The sequence below is a fragment of the Anguilla anguilla genome, chromosome 1 (assembly GCF_013347855.1).
Source record: "Anguilla anguilla isolate fAngAng1 chromosome 1, fAngAng1.pri, whole genome shotgun sequence".
In the NCBI taxonomy this organism is placed as follows: Eukaryota; Metazoa; Chordata; class Actinopteri; order Anguilliformes; family Anguillidae; genus Anguilla; species Anguilla anguilla.
In genome coordinates, this window is record NC_049201.1 from 38,432,020 (window position 1) to 38,451,762 (window position 19,743).

Below are 19,743 nucleotides of genomic sequence, written 5' to 3' on the forward strand. Positions count from 1 at the left end.
AAGTCCTGTTCCTTACCCACTATTCTACACTGCTGCAGTTGGACTATGAGTAGTACTACCCTCTGGGCTAACAATGGTACATATACATTTATTGAAAGTATATATGAAATAGAAAAATGAAGCAAATGTCCTCCACTGCACCCTATTCCTAGAGAAGGCATCATTTTCGGACCAGAAGAAAAAAAGGGTTTTGAATAATGTGAATATGGTATTCACAAATTCTATTATTATTTGGCTAATGTCATTGTTGTGTTTGATCAGTAATGTGGAAGGTGTGAACTGGTAAGGGAATGGTTGAAACAGATTATACACAACACATGCTGCAATGAAACAAACATCTGTAAATGTTATGCAATTTATCTATTACCTGCAACTGTAATGAACTTCCTACAGAGATGAAAGTTCACCCTTTAGAGAAGATGGACTACTGGTGGACCAGTATCACTGGCGTATTCTGAGTCACCTCACAGGATTTCCATATGGTAATACAAGGTGTAAATCACCCCCTGGTTTCTGGTTTACACCAGCATATACTGTTCAGATGAGGAACATTTGTTTACCGACTCCTGATGCCAGTGAGTCCAACAACTTGGTCACGTGGGATGATGCCTACCTGGCTCCTGAGTCAAATGTGTTTGCAGGTGTCCATGCTCAGGTGAAGAAAGCCCAAATGGAGAGTGATTCAACACTACTCAAAGCAAAAATGGAGGTGAGCTTGGCCCAGGCAGAGGCCACAGTCCTGAAGCGACAAGTATGCTCTGATAAAAACACATTTTTGGGTCTGGATATTCCTGGCAATTGTAGGCATAATAGTAATTATTGTCCTCAGGAATCTAACACAGTGTTATTCCTGGCATAAACAGAAAAAACAGTTGTAGAAAGTCATTGATAGAAATGAAACTGTGGGATGACTCAGAAATAACCGCTGAATAATTCCTGTTGTTTTGTTTTTATTTTTTATTTTGCTTCTGTTCTTTGCTTTGTATATACCTTTGCATATGAAAGCTTGTCTACCACCTAATCCACCACCAAACCCCCCCTCGGCCCTTCGTTTCCTCTAAGTGACAGGGTACAAATATTGACAGTCTCCGTCATTTGTTGGTTTTTTTTTGGTTATCTGTTCTTGGGTAACAGACCCACCAGTCCCTTTACTACATTAAACAACCTATTTCAAAACGAAGATGTGACTGCATTTATTTTTCTTCCTGCAAAAGTACGGCCGAATAAATTGAACTCTTAAAAATTCCAGAAATAGTACTGGCCAAAAAAATGAAGTTAGTTGTAAAAAATGTCAGTAAAAACAACCATCCCTAGACAGTACTAGCACAGGCTATTATGATTTTTAGAAACCATATATGTCCTATGGCATATCTCCAATGTTCTTTGAACTTAAGATTTTCTGGATCATATTTGGGTTAATCTTTAATGCTGTTTGTTTTAAAGTAACATCACCTCCCGAAAAATTATTGTGACACATAATTACAGTTACACCAGTTCACCTTCTCCATAAGTGCTCTTATTTAAGTCTTAAAATGAATAATATAGGTGCTTGATCAAACCATCCAGAAACTGTTCTCATAAAATAACCAACCCCAATGGTTGATGTTTTACAGCAGAGAAAACATTTTCTTATTGTAGTTACTGGCGGTCTATTGGACTAAGTAATATGGGTTTTAAGCTATAGGTCTTCAAGAAAAAAATAAATGAATACTGTCAACGTTTTATTGAAGAGTCCAGTCTGGCAAAATGTTTGAAATGTTCAGCCTCAACTTATGCAAATAAATTATTAAGAAGATCTCTGAATAGAATAACTTAAACATGGGTATCTGAATCAATCACCAGGATCAGTCACCCTCTCAGTTCCGAACTCTTATTGTGAGTCGCTCTATCATTGTATCTATTCTTGGACATAATAATAATAATATTAACAATAAGACAAATAGCTCTTAGTTCATTTGAAGACCTAAGAGGCATAACCGAGGTGAGCTCCTGAACACAATGCTGCTCATGTTTCTGAATCTGACAGCCAGCACACACTGCAGGCCTTTTGATGGCTCACTTGTGTCCCTCCAACAGTGGTTCTGATTACCAGCATTGAATGCTGGTTTTTCTTCCAAATTGAGCCCTTAATTGGCAGCAGTAATAAATCACCATTTTAAGCATTTCCACAGTTAAGCCTTCGACAGGTCCATTATTCTCATCAAAACTAATTGTTTTAATGGCCAGGGTTGTTTATATTGTAGAATTTGGAACTATGTGCACACATTTACAAAAACAACCTGAACTACTTCTGCACTTCAAGCAGTCTCTATCTTGAGCTGGTACTTCAGTTGGCTATCTTCACTAAACCTAGAAACTTTCTGCCCCCAAACCATGTCATTTATTTTTTTTGTCCCTGTACTTCTGGATATCTGAATTTATTTTGCTTTAAGTTTAAAAATGTAATTTCAACCATTTAAATTAGAAAAATCCACCATCACTCAAGTTCATGTTCTTGTGTTCCTCATAAGCATTAATCCAAATGATTTCTTGTGGCTTTATCTGCTCACCCATATATTAAGTTGTTCCAGAAATAGAAAATGGTACAACTTAAGTTGTTTAAGAACACATTGAGATAGCAGGTACACCAGCAACCAAAGTTATTGATTGCATTCTTCCTATAGAGGACTGAGTTAAATTATCCTTAGGGGTTCCTACAGAAACAATAATGATCAACGGCTAAGCCCATTCGGTGACACAAAGCACAATAAATGTTGTATATTCCAAATTAACCTGTAAATACACTTTCTAAAATAAGTGAAACTGTCTATTGAATTACTGATCAAACTGAAGCCAAGTTACAATAAGCATGGGGCTATGTTTCTTACATAAACTACACCAAAATTACAGAATTACCTTCTTTAAGTTAACATATTCACGTAAAAACACACATGCCTAAATCACATTTTTCAGCTTACAAACAGCTTGGTATTTAAAGATGGCTTTTACCATCAGTATACACCGATCAGCCACAACATTAAAACCACATACCTAATATTGTGTAGGTCCCACTCATGCCGCCAAAACAGCTCTGACCCGTCACGGCATGGACTCCACCTCTAAAGATTTCCTCTGGTATATTTGGATTTCTGTATTTATTTGTATCTACTGTATATTTGTATCTGATATTTGGTATCTACTGTAAACTTGTATCTGATCCTGTTACTTTGTTGTCTTTGATGCTGCAACAGTGCAAATTCCCCCAGAGGATCAATAAAGTACACTCCTACTACTACTACTTATTACATTATTGGTTTTTATTACATAAAAAATTTTAAATGGATTACACTATTGGGAGTTATTACACTATTGGTAGTTCATTACATTATTAGTTGCTACAGAGCTATGAAAAGCTAAGATCTTGTTAGAGGGTGAATTATTTCCACATAATTTTTAAAACTCTCGACGGGTAGGAGCTGTTTTGGCGGCACAAGGGGGACCTACATATTAGGCAGGTGGTTTTAATGTTGTGGCTGATCGGTGTGTATATATATATATATATATATATACAGTGAGCACCATAATTCATTGGACAGTGACACATTTTTTGTTATTTTGGTTCTGTACTCTAGCACTTTGCGTTTGAAAGGATACAATGACAATGAGGTTGAAGAACAGACGGTCAGCTTTAATTTGAGGGTATTTTCATCCATATCAGATGAACCGTTCAGAAATGACAGCACCTTTTGAACATGATCCCCCCATTTTAAGGTACTACAAGTATTTGTTGAATTGGCTTCACAGATGTGTTTCGTTAGGCAGGTGTATTCATTTTTGTCGTTAGTGAATGCAGAAGAGAGCTGTTGATGTCTAGTCTTGATTCTAGACTTTGCAATTGCCTTTGGAGATTGTTGTTGGGGTGTGACGACATGAGGAAGACAGCAGTGTCGATGCCAATTAAGCTGGTCGTCATAAGGCTCAAAAATGAAAATCAATCAATCAGGAACATTGCAAAAACCCTGGGCATGCCCAAGTCAACAGTTTGGTTCATCATTAACAAGAAAAAAACAACTGGTGAAGTCAATTATGTCAAAAGACCCGGTAGACCGAGGAAGACCACTGTAGTGGATGACCGGAGAATACTCTCTATGGTGAAGGAAACCCCCCTGACACAGCCCAACAGATCAAAAACACTCTCCTGGATGCAGGTGTAGATGTGTCAAAGTCTACCATATGTAGAAGACTACACCAGCAGGACTACAGAGGGTACACTACAAGACGCAACCCACTGATAAGCCTGAAGAACAGAAAGGCGAGATTACAGTTTGCTAAAAAGCACCTAAAAGAGCCCCAAGAGTTCTGGAACAAAGTCTTGTGGACAGATGAGACAAAGAGAAAAGTGTGGAGAAAAAAAGGAAATGTCCATGATCCAAAGCATACCGCCTCATCCGTGAAACATGGTGGAGGGGGTGTTATGGCTTGTGCCTGTATGGCTGCCAGTGGAAAGGGCTCACCTGTCTTCATCGATGATGTGACTGCAGACAGAAGTAGAACAAGTCTACAGAAATATTTTATCTGCTCAGATAAAACCAAATGCCTTCAAACTCATTGGATGGCACTTCATCATGCAACAAGACAATGACCCAAAACATACTGCTAGAGCAACGAACTGGGTTTTTGACGGCCAAAAAGTGGAAAATCCTTGACTGGCCGAGTCAATCACCGGATCTGAGTCCAATTGAACATGCATTTTACATGCTGAAGAGGAGACTGAAGCCAAAAAGTCCCCAAAACAAGCAGGAACTGAAGATGGCTGCAGTACAGGCCTGGCAGAGCATCACCAGGGAAGATACCCAGCGTCTGGTGATGTCTATGCGTCGCAGATTTCAAGCAGTCATTGCATGCAAAGGATATGCGACCAGATATTAAAAATGATTACTTTATTCTACATAATTTTAAAATGTCCAATATTTTTTGATGCTTGAAAATGGGGGGGACTATGTACAAAAGGTTCTATAATTTCTAAATGTTTCATCCGATATGTATGAAAATACCCTCAATTTAAACCTGACAGTCTGCACTTCAACCTCATCCTCATTGTATCCTTTCAAACTCAAAGTACTAGAGTACAGAACCAAAATAACAAAAAATGTGTCACTGTCCAATGAATTATGGTGCTCACTGTGTGTATATATATATATATATATATATATATATATATATATATATATATATATATTAAGGCTGTCAAAAGTGCCATGAAATTGAGTTTGAATATTAGCTTTTGTAATTAGTTAGAGTTAGAATATATTCGAATATCATTTGCGTATAATTCACAAAAATAAGCCGCTTATTGTCGGGCGCAATATGCACGTGACGCTCTCTCTAAACTGGCTTGCACGTTATTTTCCACAAGCGGGCAGTAGAATAGAGGACATCGGTGAACTTTCATTACTACATCTGGGGCCTCATTTACAAAACATATTTTAGATCAACCGTGTGGCGCATGCGTAGAAAATCACGTCAAAGTAGTGATTTTAAAATTTCAACATGACTCGATTTGACCGTGGAAATGGTCGTCGCTCTACGTCAGGTCTTCACTTGACTTATGCAAGTTTCTATAGCCTAATGCGCAAATGAATAAAGCACTTTCACGTGGATGTAATTTGCCACACATCGGCATTTATTAATCATCGGGAAATGATTGTTTATAGGAAATCCCTGTTTATTTCTTAACACAAAAACTATTCAAACGGCTAATACCTGTAGCCTAAAACAACATAAATTACTTTGTTTAGTTTGTTTAACTTCTTTCATCATCCAATTTTATCATCCAACATAGCCTGCCATGGGAACATTATTTAGCCTAAATTGTTAGCTGACCAGATCTGTCGAACGACGTGAAAAAAGTGACTGGCTCACGAGGCTAGCTGACCAGTAACATTAGGTGTCAATAGAGCTGAAAGTATCACAGGAGGTTATTGGCAAGGAAAACCAGACGATCCACTTGCCCTGGGTCCAGGGCAGAACGTTTTTTGTTGACAGAGGAAGTAACGTTAGCACAGGAAATGAACTTTGCGTGCATGAACATGATTCGCCGCATGAAATTAAAGCCTGCATGTTAATTACAATACGCGGGATCCAAAACTAATATTCGAATGCTCAAATTTCGGTTCGAACTTTAAAAAAGAAAGATTTTTCGAATAGTTTTCGAACTTTGATATTTTTTTGACAGCCCTAATATATATATATATATATATATACAGTATATATGTATGTGTGTGTATATATATATATATATATATATATATATAAAATCACCAACATCAGACTGGAGCAACAGCATAGCATTGCTAGACAGTCCGACCAAGTAACGCAATTTTCTGGGGATATGTTTTGCTATGATGCAATGGTAAGTCTGATGAGTAACAATATTGTGTAGCTGAGAATGAAATTGGAGATGGAGTTCTGAAGCCAGCTTGGCAACTGACCTATGATATAATACTGGCTAAAACTTGGCTGGCTGAATTTACCAGACTGCAGGAGACCAATCTGAGAAACTAAAACTTATTTTCCAGAAGCTCTAGAAAAAGTATCTAGGGTCATGTTGAGCAACAGCAGCAGGGGCGGTTTTAGTGATTTGGAGGCCCCAGGGAAAGACCAATGTGAGGCCCTTCTCCATTTTGCTTAACGCAATCATAGCTAGTGAACAAAAACTATTTGGAGGCAGCTCTTTTCAGTTAACAAAGCCACAGAACTAAAGGACAGACCCAAATGAGAATTCTAACTGAAGAACTTCAAATGACCTTCAGGCAGTTAGAAGAAGACAATATGGCAAGAAAAAGATTGTAAGTATATAATCTTTAATTCTTTCAAGACAAAAGTATGGTACATGCTTTTTGATAAAGCATTTGAACATCCACTATTCTCTAGCGGTAAAAGTCCCGGTCCGAGCGGGTGTCTGGTTTGTGGTGGGCTGATGCTGGTGTCGCCTCTGACACTTTCCTCCCACACTGTAGCTGGTTCACCGCAACCAGCAGAGACCGTAACGCTAGAAGTTTTAGTAGGTGCGGTGGGTGCACAACAGGCTGAGGCAGCAGTAAGGCTGCAAACGTTAGCTAGCTCAGCTTCTTCAACTAACGTTGCACCTGTTATAACGTCAGCTAGAGTGAGAGCACCTATTATCAACCAACTTCGGAAAGGAAAACGTAAACTGATTTGCAATTATATATGAAAAAATAGGCGAAATATCGGTGAAAACCTGTGCCTAGTTATGTAAGAAAAATGTCCTTGTTATCCTCCAGTAGTTTTTTTTTCCCGCAATTTTCTTTATGTGCTGCGTATTTAGGGTTAATATGAGAAAGGGTGGTCGCTATCAGCATGTCTAGGAATCCGTACATATTCACTTTTATAACCCAAGTTGCAGGATGCAAAATAACCGTTAGGAAAGCAGTTTGAAATTATGAAGCAACGTCTGTGCCATTGGATTTAATGCGTCGCGATGAGATAATTCCGAGCGTGTTGCTTGTCTTAAAGTTGATAGTAAATAAGGCTGTATTACTATATCAAAATCTAACTAAATGTATATGTATGAAGTTGGTTTTTTACATTTAGACAATTTATTATGTGTATTTTCACAGGACTTACATTTAAATAGGAAACAATGTCCATTTCATTCTAATAAATACGAAGTAAATACACCAGCGGTTAGGGTGGTCGATAACAGGCGCTCTCACTCTACTTGTTGCTCCACTGTGGAGTCTCTGGCTGTTTTAGTAAAGAATTTCATCAGTTTAGGCAAACTTTCCTTAAACTGGGCATCTTCCCTCTTCCTCTTTCTCTTCTCAAATCCACTATGAAAACGCTTTGTGGTAACAAAGATCGTGACTCTCTGTCTCTGATGGCAACTTGAATTTCTACGTCATTGATTAGGCACAAATGCAGGAAGGTCAAGGTGGAATAATCCATTAAATGTGAAATGTGGGTGATAATAAATATTGACAAATATAGATATCGCCCACGTTTACATGTAGACAGATTTATTTTTTTATCTTTTACAGATTATCATTTGTTTGGAGTGACAAGAAAAAAAATGTTTTATAAATTTAAAAAAAAAGGAAACACAAATTCACGAGGCACCTTCGGTGGACAAGGCCCCAGGCAATTGCCTACCTATGACCTATGGTAAAACCGCCTATGAATACCAGGACAGAGGAATGCATGCTTTCCATTCTTTAAGTTGGGTATATATTGCTGCATTGCTCACAGGATAAAGATTTTATCATATTGGTGGATAGACTTATGTTATTTTTCTTTGCAAGCTCATCTGGAGCATGTGCTAAATAAATGTAATGTTTTGTGAGGAAATGTTTCTTATCATTTTTATACTTCTAGATGTCACTTGCTAATATAAAGCCCAAAGGAGATTTCAAAAATAAATGGCATTTCTGATTTGGGCAGGCCTGAAACATCAATGTGAAATGTTTCAGTAAACATCTTACAAACTGGCTATTGGGAAAACATTGTTGGAACAGAACGGACCTCCAAACAAACAAAATGTTAAATATTACCGATCAATATGCAGAGCCTGACACCAAATACACATTTACCATCATGTCCACATTGGATTGTCTGTGAAATAGATTAATCCTGGAACCTGGATTTAACATGATCATGTTCATATCACCATTTAATTAAATGGTAAATGGATTGCATTTATATAGCACTTTGATCCAAAGCGCTTTACTTAATTGTTGCCTCTCATTCTCCCATTCACACACACACACACACACACCATGGTGAAAGGCTGCCATGCAAGGTACCAATCAGCTCGTTGGGAGCAATTAGGGGTTAGGTGTCTTGCTCAGGGACACTTTGACACGCCTGGGCGTGGGATCGAACCGGCAACCATCCAACTGCCAGACAACCGCTCTTACCTCCTGAGCTATGTAATTAGGAACTTCATGCATAGAGCATGGTTTCTTCCAGGCAAAAACAATACACAAAACTGAATTTAACAACGGGCCACTGAAATTATTTAAAAATTGATTAAGAACTCATAAAGTTTGCAGGATTATTACAGTGAACGGGTACCCACAATGAACATGGCATTGACAGGTCACAGGTTTTTTATTAAAAGTTCCAAGTTACTTGTTCAAAAATTACAAGCGTCATATTGAAACTGCAATTTGAATAAGTCAAAGAAGCATCACCACATATTTATTCTCTCTGGTCTGGCTGGGATCTATATATAAAATAATGAAGAGGTGCCATGAAATATGCAAATAAGTTTAAAGAAATATAACATTATTTACAGTATGGCTCTCACTTTAAAGTTTTTTGTGGTAACCGTGTAGGCACAAAATGACTACAAACAAGTCGTCTAGAAAGCAATCCACTATCAAGAAAACCACTAATGAAGACCCAGCATATTCGCCATGCGAGGAGCGGCCCAGCAGTGGGGCACCGGAGCTAACCATGCTAACGGCGGACACAAACCCTGAAACATCCGTCATTCTCGCAGCCATTAACAACATGAGCAAAAATATGGAAGACTGATTCAACATGCTGGAAGTGTCCCTTCAAGCCACCTAAGCTTACCTGGTCGAATACGGCGCACGGATCTCCAGTGTGGAAGAGGCTAGCAGTGACCACGATACTCGGCTAACTCAACTAGAGCAGCAGTGGCTACGGCTAGAAGCAGCTAACAGATTGCTCCAGGACAAAGTCATGGACCTTGAGGTGCGCTCCAGGCGCCGGAACATAAAAGTGGTGGGTTTGCCAAAAAAAGCCGAAGGTGGCCGTCCCACGGAATTCCTCGCCAACATTATTCATGATTTACTGGGTGCAGAAAATTTCCCTACTCCAATAGACACTGATTGTGCGCACAGACTGGGAGGACAGCCGCCCGCGGACCCCGCCCGCCCCCAAGTCATGATAGCCAAGATCCACAGCTTTCGACTGAAAGAACTGATAATGCGGCTGTCACAGCAACAAAACCCGCTGAGCTACAAGGGGAAACAGATTCACATTTTCCCTGACCTCCCGACAAAGATAATGAAATGGTGCCAACTCTTCGAGGATGGGAGGAAGAAACTCAAGGAGACCAGACTGCGAACCGGATTTCTCTACCCTGCACGCCTTCGAGTCACCCAGGGGACCGACACGTCAATATTCAACACTCCGGAGTAGACCAAGTAATTCGTGGACAATCTACCGGCCCGATGAGGATGGCTAGCAGGCTAGCGCCAGCTGGCAGAACAACTGGCCAGCTACGATATCTAACTCTGAGCTGTGGACATGGACACACACTTGTCGGGTAAACTTTGGTCTCAATGCTGTAAACTTTAATTCATGTACCTTAAACTCTTTCCATTCATAAGTTGCCTTTGTAGGTTGGGTTTCTGCTAACTTTCCAAAGCTGAATCGTAATGTTGCCGACCATGTCAATCTTTGTGTTTGGCGGGGATGCTAGCTATGTTTGTATTGTAGTTAGCCAGCTAGCGGTATCACTGCTTAGCAATCAGCTAGCCTTTTGGCTAGCCTAGCTAAGTTGTTGAAGTATGTCCTGTTGACAGTATGACTGGGTATTTCCTCTCACTTTGTTTGGGAAAGTGGGGGTGGGGGGTGGGTAAGTATGAGTTCCATGCATGTTCTTGTTCTGGTGGTTTTCATGTTTTTTCGTTTGGGACAAATTACTATGTCACCGCTTGTGTAATACAATCTACACTTCTTTATGGTACTCGGGGATGATGCTCCGTGCGGCGGTGTCACTTTGGTGAGCTGGAATGTCCGCGGCCTCGGAGAGCTAAAGTGTTTTCACATCCTAAATCTCTGTCTGCTGACGTTTTGTTACTTCAAGAGACTCATATTAGACCATCGGAGTGAAATCGGTTGCACTGCAGCTGGGCAGATCAAATATTCCAATCCACATTTTATAGCAAAGCTTGCGGAGTTGCGATTATTATTAAGACAAACATACCTTTCAAACACATCTCCACAGTAAGCAATCCAAACGGCCGGTTTATCATAGTAACGGGGTATCTCTACTCCGTTCACGTAACATTGCTAAACATTTATGGTCCGAACATTGATGACGCAGCCTTCTTCCGCAAGACTTTTTACATGTTACCTGATCTTTCGAACACAAATGAGGTTGCTGCGGGAGACCACAACATAATCCTTGATTTACACCTTGATAGATCATCAAACAAAACTTGTAGCCCTTCCAATGCACCCGCGGTTTTAAATAACCTTATTACCCCCACCGATTTAGTTGATATATGGAGGATTCAACACCCTTACAGACAGAGAATATTCATTTTTCTCCAAAATGCATAAATCATACTCCCGCATTGATTATTTTTTTACTAGACGCAAGGCACATACCTAATATAATAAATACCAAATATCACAATATTTTGATTTCGGATCATGCTCCAACTGCAATTACTTTTGATTTTAAAAAACCTAAGCAGTGCTTTTCATGGCGTCTACGCCCATCCTTGCTTACTGATGAAACTTTCTGTAAGCACATATCTGGAAAAATCACAGAATACTTAGAGACCAATGACACTTCAGATGTCTCAGACTCCTCCTCGTGGGAAACGTCCAAAAGTTGTCATGAGGGGCCATATTATTGCATATGAAGCATTTTTAAAGAAATCACGAGAGAAACAGGAAATTGACTCGGAGCTTTCACAATTGGAGACGTTGTATAGAAGCACAGGCAACTCCCAAACATTGCAAAACATTCTTATCCTAAAATATGAGTATAACACAAGTCGGGACAAGTCAGCGATCAGTTCCTGCGACTCAAACGATATTTTGAACTCGGGGACAAACCCCACACACTGTTAGCTCATCAGCTCAGAGGGCAACAAGCCAGCAGGGCTATCCACAAAATAAAATCTTGCGCGGGGGTAGTTTCAGCTGATCCAAAGTCGATAAATATCCGCTTTAAAGAGTATTATGAAGAGCTATACAGATCTAAAGCTAAGGGAGATGTTAATGCATGGTTAAAAGATCTGAACATACCAAAACTAGACAGTGCGCCTCAACTGTCCCCTGCAGAAATCATGGACTCTATTAGATCAATGCAAAGTGGCAAGAGCCCTGGTCCAGATGGTTTTGGTATTGCGTTTTACAAGAAATTTGTAGGTCAGATAACTCAGATCCTACATAGGATGCTCTCTCACTCAATTGAATCCGAGAAGCTCCCACCAACACTGTATAATACAAATATTTCTCTCTTGCTGAAACAGGACAGAGATGAAACTGATCCCTCCTCATACCGGCTAATCTCCATGCTTAACCTAGACTTCAAGAGCTTCACTAAAATATTAGCAAATAGGCTAAATAAATGTACAGAATCTATCATCCATACAGACCAGACCGGCTTTCATTCCAATCCAATCATTTTCCTTTTTCAATGTTAGGACAGTTATGGACATTATGTATCATAAATTTGATAAGTCCACTAAGCAGGCTATTTTATGCCTCGATGCAGAAAAAGCATTTGATCAAGTTGAATGGAAGTATCTCTTAAGGGTCCTGGAAAAGTTTGGTCTTGGTACCTCTTTTATCTCCTGGGTGCGTTTACTATATGCCCAATCCACGGCCTCCATCCTCACAAATAAAGCTAGATCACCCCCCTTCTCCCTTCAGAGGGGAACACGGCAGGGCTGCCCTCTCTCGCCACTCCTCTTCGCATTAGCCATTGAACCCCTGGCAATCAACATAAGAGAGCATTACCTCATTAAACCGATAATACTAGGTGGGGTTGATCATAAGATCTCCCTATATGCAGATGACATTGCCCTCTTTGTATCTGACCCCGAGCAATCAATCCCACACCTAATCCAGTTTAACTCCTTTGGAGAGGTCTCAGGTTATACTATTAACTGGCAGAAAAGTGACCTGCTGATTTGGATACAATATTCCTGACCACCACACAGTTCAAAATAACCTCTGACAGTATAAAATATCTGGGAATTAAAATATCCAAAAAATCAAGGGCCCTCATTACAATTAACTTTACTGAAAAGCTGAACAAACTTAAGGAAAACATAGAGAAATGGAGAACATTACCACTGTCATTGATTGGCCATGTGAACGCTGCCAAAATGGTTTCCTTGCCAAGATTTCCCCATTTCCATCCCTACATCTTTCTTTAAGTTAATTGATTCTATCATTATGCCTTTCATCTGGGGATATAAAGCACACAGAATCTCAAAAAGCCACCTTCAGAAGCCAAGGGAACAAGGAGGCCCGAGGTTACCATGCTTTTTACATTATTATTGGGCAGCTAATGTTAGAGTCATGGTATACTGGCAGTATGCATATGAAAATGGAGACAGGTCCGACTTGCCCCCCTGGCTGGCCATTGAAAAAAGCCTAACCTCTAAGACTTCTCTCCATGTTCTCCTCTTTTCATCACCTAGGCCTCCTACTGCTTTTAAGAAGGATCATTTCATCCTGTCCGACGCTCAGAGAATCTGGAACCAAATTAGAAAATCTTGCGAGCTCCCAAACACATTGATACACACCCTAATTTGGCACAACCACACCTTCTTACCATCTTTTGCAAACACTGCCTTTAGAGAGTGGAGCCAGAAAGGTATAGTCACTATAAAAGATCTCTACCATAAACAAACACTTTGCCTCATTTGAACAATTACAATCCAAGTTCTCACTGTCTAAAACACAATTCTTCAGGTATCTACAGTTAAGAAACTACGTCCGGCAAAATATTCTGTCTTTTGAGTCACTGCCCGAAGATAAATCGTTGTTCAAGCCTCTGCTGGGCTCCCCAGAAGCAAGAAATCTAGTTTCAGACTTTGTGTGCATCTTCTCAAACAAACTAGACAAATCCACTACCAAAATAAAACAAGCCTGGGAAGAAGAACTAAACATTGAAACTGACGATGATATCTGGGACAAAGCGCTAAAAAGAATAAAATCCTGCTCTGTTAAAGCCAGGCTCCTACTGATCCAATTCAAAGTAATATATAGACTACATTACTCTAAGGCTAAACTGCACCGAATCTTTCCTCATCTCTCGCCTCTATGCAATAGGTGCAAAGGTGTCGAGGGTACTCTTGCCCACCATTTCTGGACTTGTCCAAAACTCCATCATTTCTGGTGTCTCCTATTTCAGTGGTACTCCGCTGTTTTTAATCTCAATTTCACCCCTGACCCTGAAACTGCTCTACTCAGGTACTCCACAACCGTGAAAAATTTAGACCACAGTGCCCGCACAGCCTTGGTGTATGGCATGACAATTACCAAGAGATGCATTTTGAAACTGTGGAAATCTGACTCAACCCCCCAGTTTGAGACCTGGTTAAGTGAATTGGTGGGTATTTTACATGTAGAAAGACTGAGATATGAACTGTCTGGCAATCCTCAAAAGTTTTTCAGAATATGGAACCCGATGTTACAGCACATCAAGAACCAATAGAACTCTCCTCTCTTCATATAACGCGCCCTTGTACCCTTTTGTAGATGAGCAGTGAAAACGGTAAAATATTACTGAGAGTGTTGCCCTAATGTCTTTTCTTTTTTGTCTTATTGTTATTATCAATATATACTGTATATATATTTTTTCTTTCTCTTTCTTCATGGGAGTGGGGAGGGGGGTAGGGATGGGCTTCACTGTTATTGCTATTATTTATTTATTTATTTTTTTAGGTATTGTACCTTCCACCTGGTTTAAGTATGTCTTGTCTGTCTGGTCTTATTATGTATGCAAAATCACTACAAAAAATGTTTTTAAAATAATAATAATAATAATAAAAACAAAGCAGTGGGAATTACACCAAACCCATTGCAACATCAGTAAAACGATTTGATTTATGTTCATTTGCACACATGAAATAATTTCATTCTCAAGTTTCACTTTTGCGGTGATTCCAAATGTCAACTATTTAAAATATGAGATTTTCACATGTATTGTAAACATGGAAACTGGTGGAAACTAAAAGTGACGATCTCTGCAGTGCCCTCTGTCATCAAAATGAAGCAACTTTGAAACAAATGTCCATCGTGACCAAGTCAAATTGTAGCGTTTTCACAACTTTTCTTAGTCAACGTAGGTTGTACGACGGTTTATTCCAGCAAGTATTCTGTACTAGTTATGATCACGCAGTCAGTAAAGAGTAAATAAGCAAATCTGCTACAATCTATGCAGACTGTAATTTATAAAACATGCACATAAGCCCTTATGCAGATTTTAACAATAGTACGAGATCTTATGTTAATTCCTGCTGAATATGACAAGGTTTTGTTTAGAACTGTTACAGCAAAGTGAAAGACTGCACTTGTGATACCGCTTCTTTCTGTCAAATAGCTGACTACATCTCCAACTACTGTCATTTCAAAATGACTAACAAATGACTAACATTGCAGCATCTCCCTGGCCTGCTAATTTAAAAAACGCTGCACTGACGTAAAACATCGGCCATCTACTTATTATATCTAAACAGAATGACTCAAGTACCAAATGACAGCTCGGAATGTGCCACAAATGCCATCTGTCGTTTATTTTAAGCACTCAGAAAATGTACGATATTGAACAGGGCAGTAATTGATTTACTCTACACTCATAAGAAAAAACGGGGGAAAGTTACACAGAAGTTTGCTCTGCGGTGTGTCTAAAATTAAATAAAGCTGAAATAAGCCCAACACCATTTTACAAACAGGTGCTACGTTAACGCAAAGCCGGCTTTTGGAGGACTGAAATTAAGTTGCAGTTACCTTCTGGTCGACGATGGAGCATGCCATCTCCCGGACATGGGCCAGGCTAAGGTCGCTGGAATCCAGCAAGACTGGTTCTCGGCTCAAACCAATCTGAATTTGGAAAGAGATGCCTTGCGACCCCGCGAGGGGGCTAGGCGGGCGGATCACCGGAGGCGCACTCATGTGAATATCCCAGATGTCAAAACAAGCGGAACTGGAGAACGACGAAGCAGATTTAGCGAGAAGTTCGCTTTTTATCTTAAACGTAATATTATTAATACAGTAGTGAGCACGGATGGAAGTGACAAACTTTAAATCGCGTGCCCTCGAGTAAAATAAATTTAAAAAGCGTTCCCGAATAATGCGTCTGGGGACGCGCCGAGAGACAGTGGAAAGCAATGAGTTGTTTGAACAGAGAGAGAGGCGATGATGGAGCCAAAGACGTCAGATATGTTCAAATGTTAGGATCTAAACACGGCCCGCCTCCTCGCTGCTGTCGGTCAGAGGAAAGTCGTGGCTGGTGGGTGATGCGTGTTGTCAGTGGACCACAAACAGCCGGGCAAAGCATGGACTACCCTGTTGCATAGCTATTGCCTCTACCACTTCGGTTTCAAAGTGGGTTCAGATTACTTCAACATTCTGAGTCATGATTAAAGTCCTAGTTGGATTTACGCTGCAGGGAAAATGGTGTGTTTTTTTTTTTGTTCGTTTTTATCTGCTTTTTTATTTTATTGATTATTATTATTATTAACAATTAGGCAATTGCTTGCACCAAACTCTACTTAATTTTGTACTGATTTGCCACATAGTTTGCAGTCTAAAACCACCTAGCAATATAAAGATCCTCTGGGAAGATGTCAGAGAGTCAGAGAGAATTGATATTTCTGAAAGGTATTGAATCCCACCAGTGATGTGCTGTTCAAACTGTCTTTCACATGTGTCTATCCTGTCACAAGTCATTTATATCCATAAAAGCTTTTTCATTATTACACAATAAAACATTTTGTTTTAATTAAATTAATAATTAACTCAGAACTTATATGAGTTCAAAAGTGATTAAATGCATTCTCTTTATTTAAAGAGAATAATTAAGAATTTTAAAGGCAATACATGAAACCACTTGCTGCATTTCAATTTACAACATTAACAAAGGAGGATTTTATTTGAGGAATACAGTTGAGGCCAAAATTTTACATACACCTAGTCTAAAGACATTCAAACTCAATTTTTCACAACTGCACACATTTCATGTTACCATACATTTCCTGTCAATTAGGGTATCTACTTCATTTTCATAAAAGGTCATTTCAAAATAATAGCTAAGAGACAGATTTATTTCAGCTTTGATGTACTATATCAGATTTTCAGTGGATCAAAAGTTTACATACACTTTGTTAGTATTTGGTGGCATTGCCTTTTAATTATTTAACTTGAATGAAATGTTTCCACAAGCTTCTCACAATACTTTGCCAGACTTTTTGCCCATTCCTCCTGACAGAACTGGTGTAACTCAGTCAAGTTTGTAGGCCTCCTTGCTCAGACACGCTTTTTCAGTTCAGTCCACAAATTTTCTATGGGATTCAGGTCAGGGCTTTGTGATGGCCACTCCAGTACTTTCACTTTGTTGTCTTTAAGCCATTTTGTTTCAACTTTGGAGGTATGCTTAGGACCATTATCCTGCTGGAAGACCCAGTTGCGACCACGTTTTAACTTGCTAGCTGATGTCCTGAGGTGTTGCTTCAGTATTTCTGGATAATCCTCCTTCCTCATGATGATATTTTCTGAAGTGCACCAGTCCCTTTTTCAGCAAAACACCCCCACAACATGATGCTGCCACCCGCATGCTTCACAGTTGGGATGGTGTTCTTCGGATTAAAAGCCTCACCCTTTTTCCTCCATACATAGCGCTGATCCTTATGGCCAAACAGTTAAATTTTTTGTTTCATCTGACCAGAAACTCTTCCAAAAGGCTAAGTCTTTGTCCTGGTGGTCACCTGCAAACTTCATTTTGGCTTTTTTATGCCCGCCTTGGAGTAGAAGCTTCTTCCTTGCATGACAGCCTTTCAGGCCATGGCAATGTAGGATTCTCATAATGGTGTATGTAGATACGTTGGTACCTGGTGCCTCCAACTCCTTCACCAGTTCCTTTGTTGTTGTCTTGAGGTTCAGTTGAACCTTTTGGACCAAAGTTCGTTCAGCCCTCGGAGTTCATTTGTGCATCCTTCCTGAACAGTGTCTGTGTGGTCCCAAGATTTTTTATTTGCATACAATCGTTTGTACAGATGTTCATTGTATCTTCAGTTGTTTGGAAATTGTCTCCTAAGGAGGACACAGACTTGTGGGGGTCCACAATTTTTTTCTGAGGTCTTGGCTGAGTTGCTTGGATTTTCCCACGATAACAAGGGCAAAAAGGCAATGGCGGTAGGCGCTTAAATACAGCCACGGGTGCCAATTAACTCCCAATTAACTTGTAATTATGACAATTGCCCAATCTGAAGCTTCTAAAAATTCATTACATCAATTTCTGGAATCTTCCAGACAGTTTAAAGAGACAGTCAACTTGGTGTATGTAAACTTTTGATCCACTGCAATACTGATATAGTGAATTAAAGCTGAAATAAATATGTCTCTAACCGATTGTTTTAAAATTACCTCTGATGTGAACAAAGTAGATGCCTTAATTGACTTGCCAAAATAAATGTATATTAACATGAAATGTGTGGAGTTGTGAAAAACTGAGTTTGAATATCTTTAGCCTAGGTGTATGTAAACTTTTGGCCTCAACTGTATATCTAAGCACTTTGTGTCATTCGGGGGTTCCAAGCAGGACTTCACCTTCACCATCACCTCTCTGCAGGCAGTGGGGAGGACCACAGCTTTGTCCCCTAAATAACCAGCACAACTCCATGTGGGAGTTTAAGAACATCTCGTGATTTCTTTTCAAAAATGATCTGGAACTCGTAGAGTGCTTCAAAATTTTCTATGACAATGCAGACTGTTCACACTTAAATCCAGTTAAGTTAATCAATTAGGACAAAGGTCTAATCTGTACACTGGCAGCACATTAGTTTAGGAGGCATGGTCCAGAAGGCATCTTTCACCCAAACTGGAGTGTAAACGTGATACCAGACAGGCTGCTGACTAAGCATAAACCTGATTCCAATCAGGCTGGTATCTAAGCATAAACCTGATTCCAATCAGGCTGGTATCTAAGCATAAACTTGATTCCAATCAGGCTGGTATCTAAGCTTAAACCTGACACCTGCCTCTATTTGTAGCGCAATATAGGCATTTCCTTGTCATATGTTAGTGCAACTAGAGCACAGCAGGTAAAAAGTGTCTGGAAGGTCATCACAACAGAGCAATCAAATTACACATTATATATTATACAGTAATAGTCACATACTAATAATCATTCAAGGCCACAGAGATCAGCCTTAAAATGTACCATTACATTACAAAACATTACATTACATTTATTTGGAAGACGCTTTTTATCCCGATGGTCATTGGAACAACTACAAAACACAGGTCTGATAAGGTACAATACTCATTATGTAATGGTTATTCAGCGCCTTGAACACATTAAGTCCAGTTCACACAGTAAGCGTATGCTACATCAGAGAGTAATGTTAAACTCAAAGTAGGAGGCACAACAACAAGCTACAACATCAAGATAATGATACAAGTTCAATATAAGCTAAGCTAAGATGGCACCGCGGATGGCTGCCTCGGTGTTGCTCCCTCTAGTACTTTTTCTTTTTCTGTTTATTTGTGCGGTCTTCAGTAATTCCTTGCATATCACATTCACCAGGGAAGTACTGTTGAACATTCGACAGTTCACTCCACAAACATTTTCACCGGTCTTTACACACCCAGGAACTTTTTCCGAGATTTTGGTCGGAGCAGCAGCAGCTCTCTGTGGAGCTTGGAGGAGAAGCAGGCGAGGTAAGCCCGCTGGAGCGCTGGTTAAGCTGCAACAGCGAGGATTCCGAACACCGCTCCCGTCATTACATCTGGTGAATG

At 39.7% G+C, this 19,743-nt stretch overlaps 1 protein-coding gene across 3 annotated transcripts in view; it reads right to left on the minus strand.

Annotated features, from left to right (window-relative positions):
* prkd1 (protein kinase D1) overlaps positions 1-16,291 on the minus strand; it is a 350,415-nt gene extending 334,124 nt beyond the window's left edge. For 2 of the 3 annotated variants that reach the window (XM_035429543.1, XM_035429579.1), the window contains exon 1: positions 15,736-16,291. In XM_035429543.1, coding sequence (XP_035285434.1) covers positions 15,736-15,900 — 165 coding nt within the window. In that variant the 5' untranslated portion in view covers positions 15,901-16,291. The remainder of the gene's footprint in view (positions 1-15,735) is intronic. The other variant, XM_035429570.1, reaches the window with a different exon arrangement.
* Between the last annotated feature and the right edge of the window lie 3,452 nt (positions 16,292-19,743).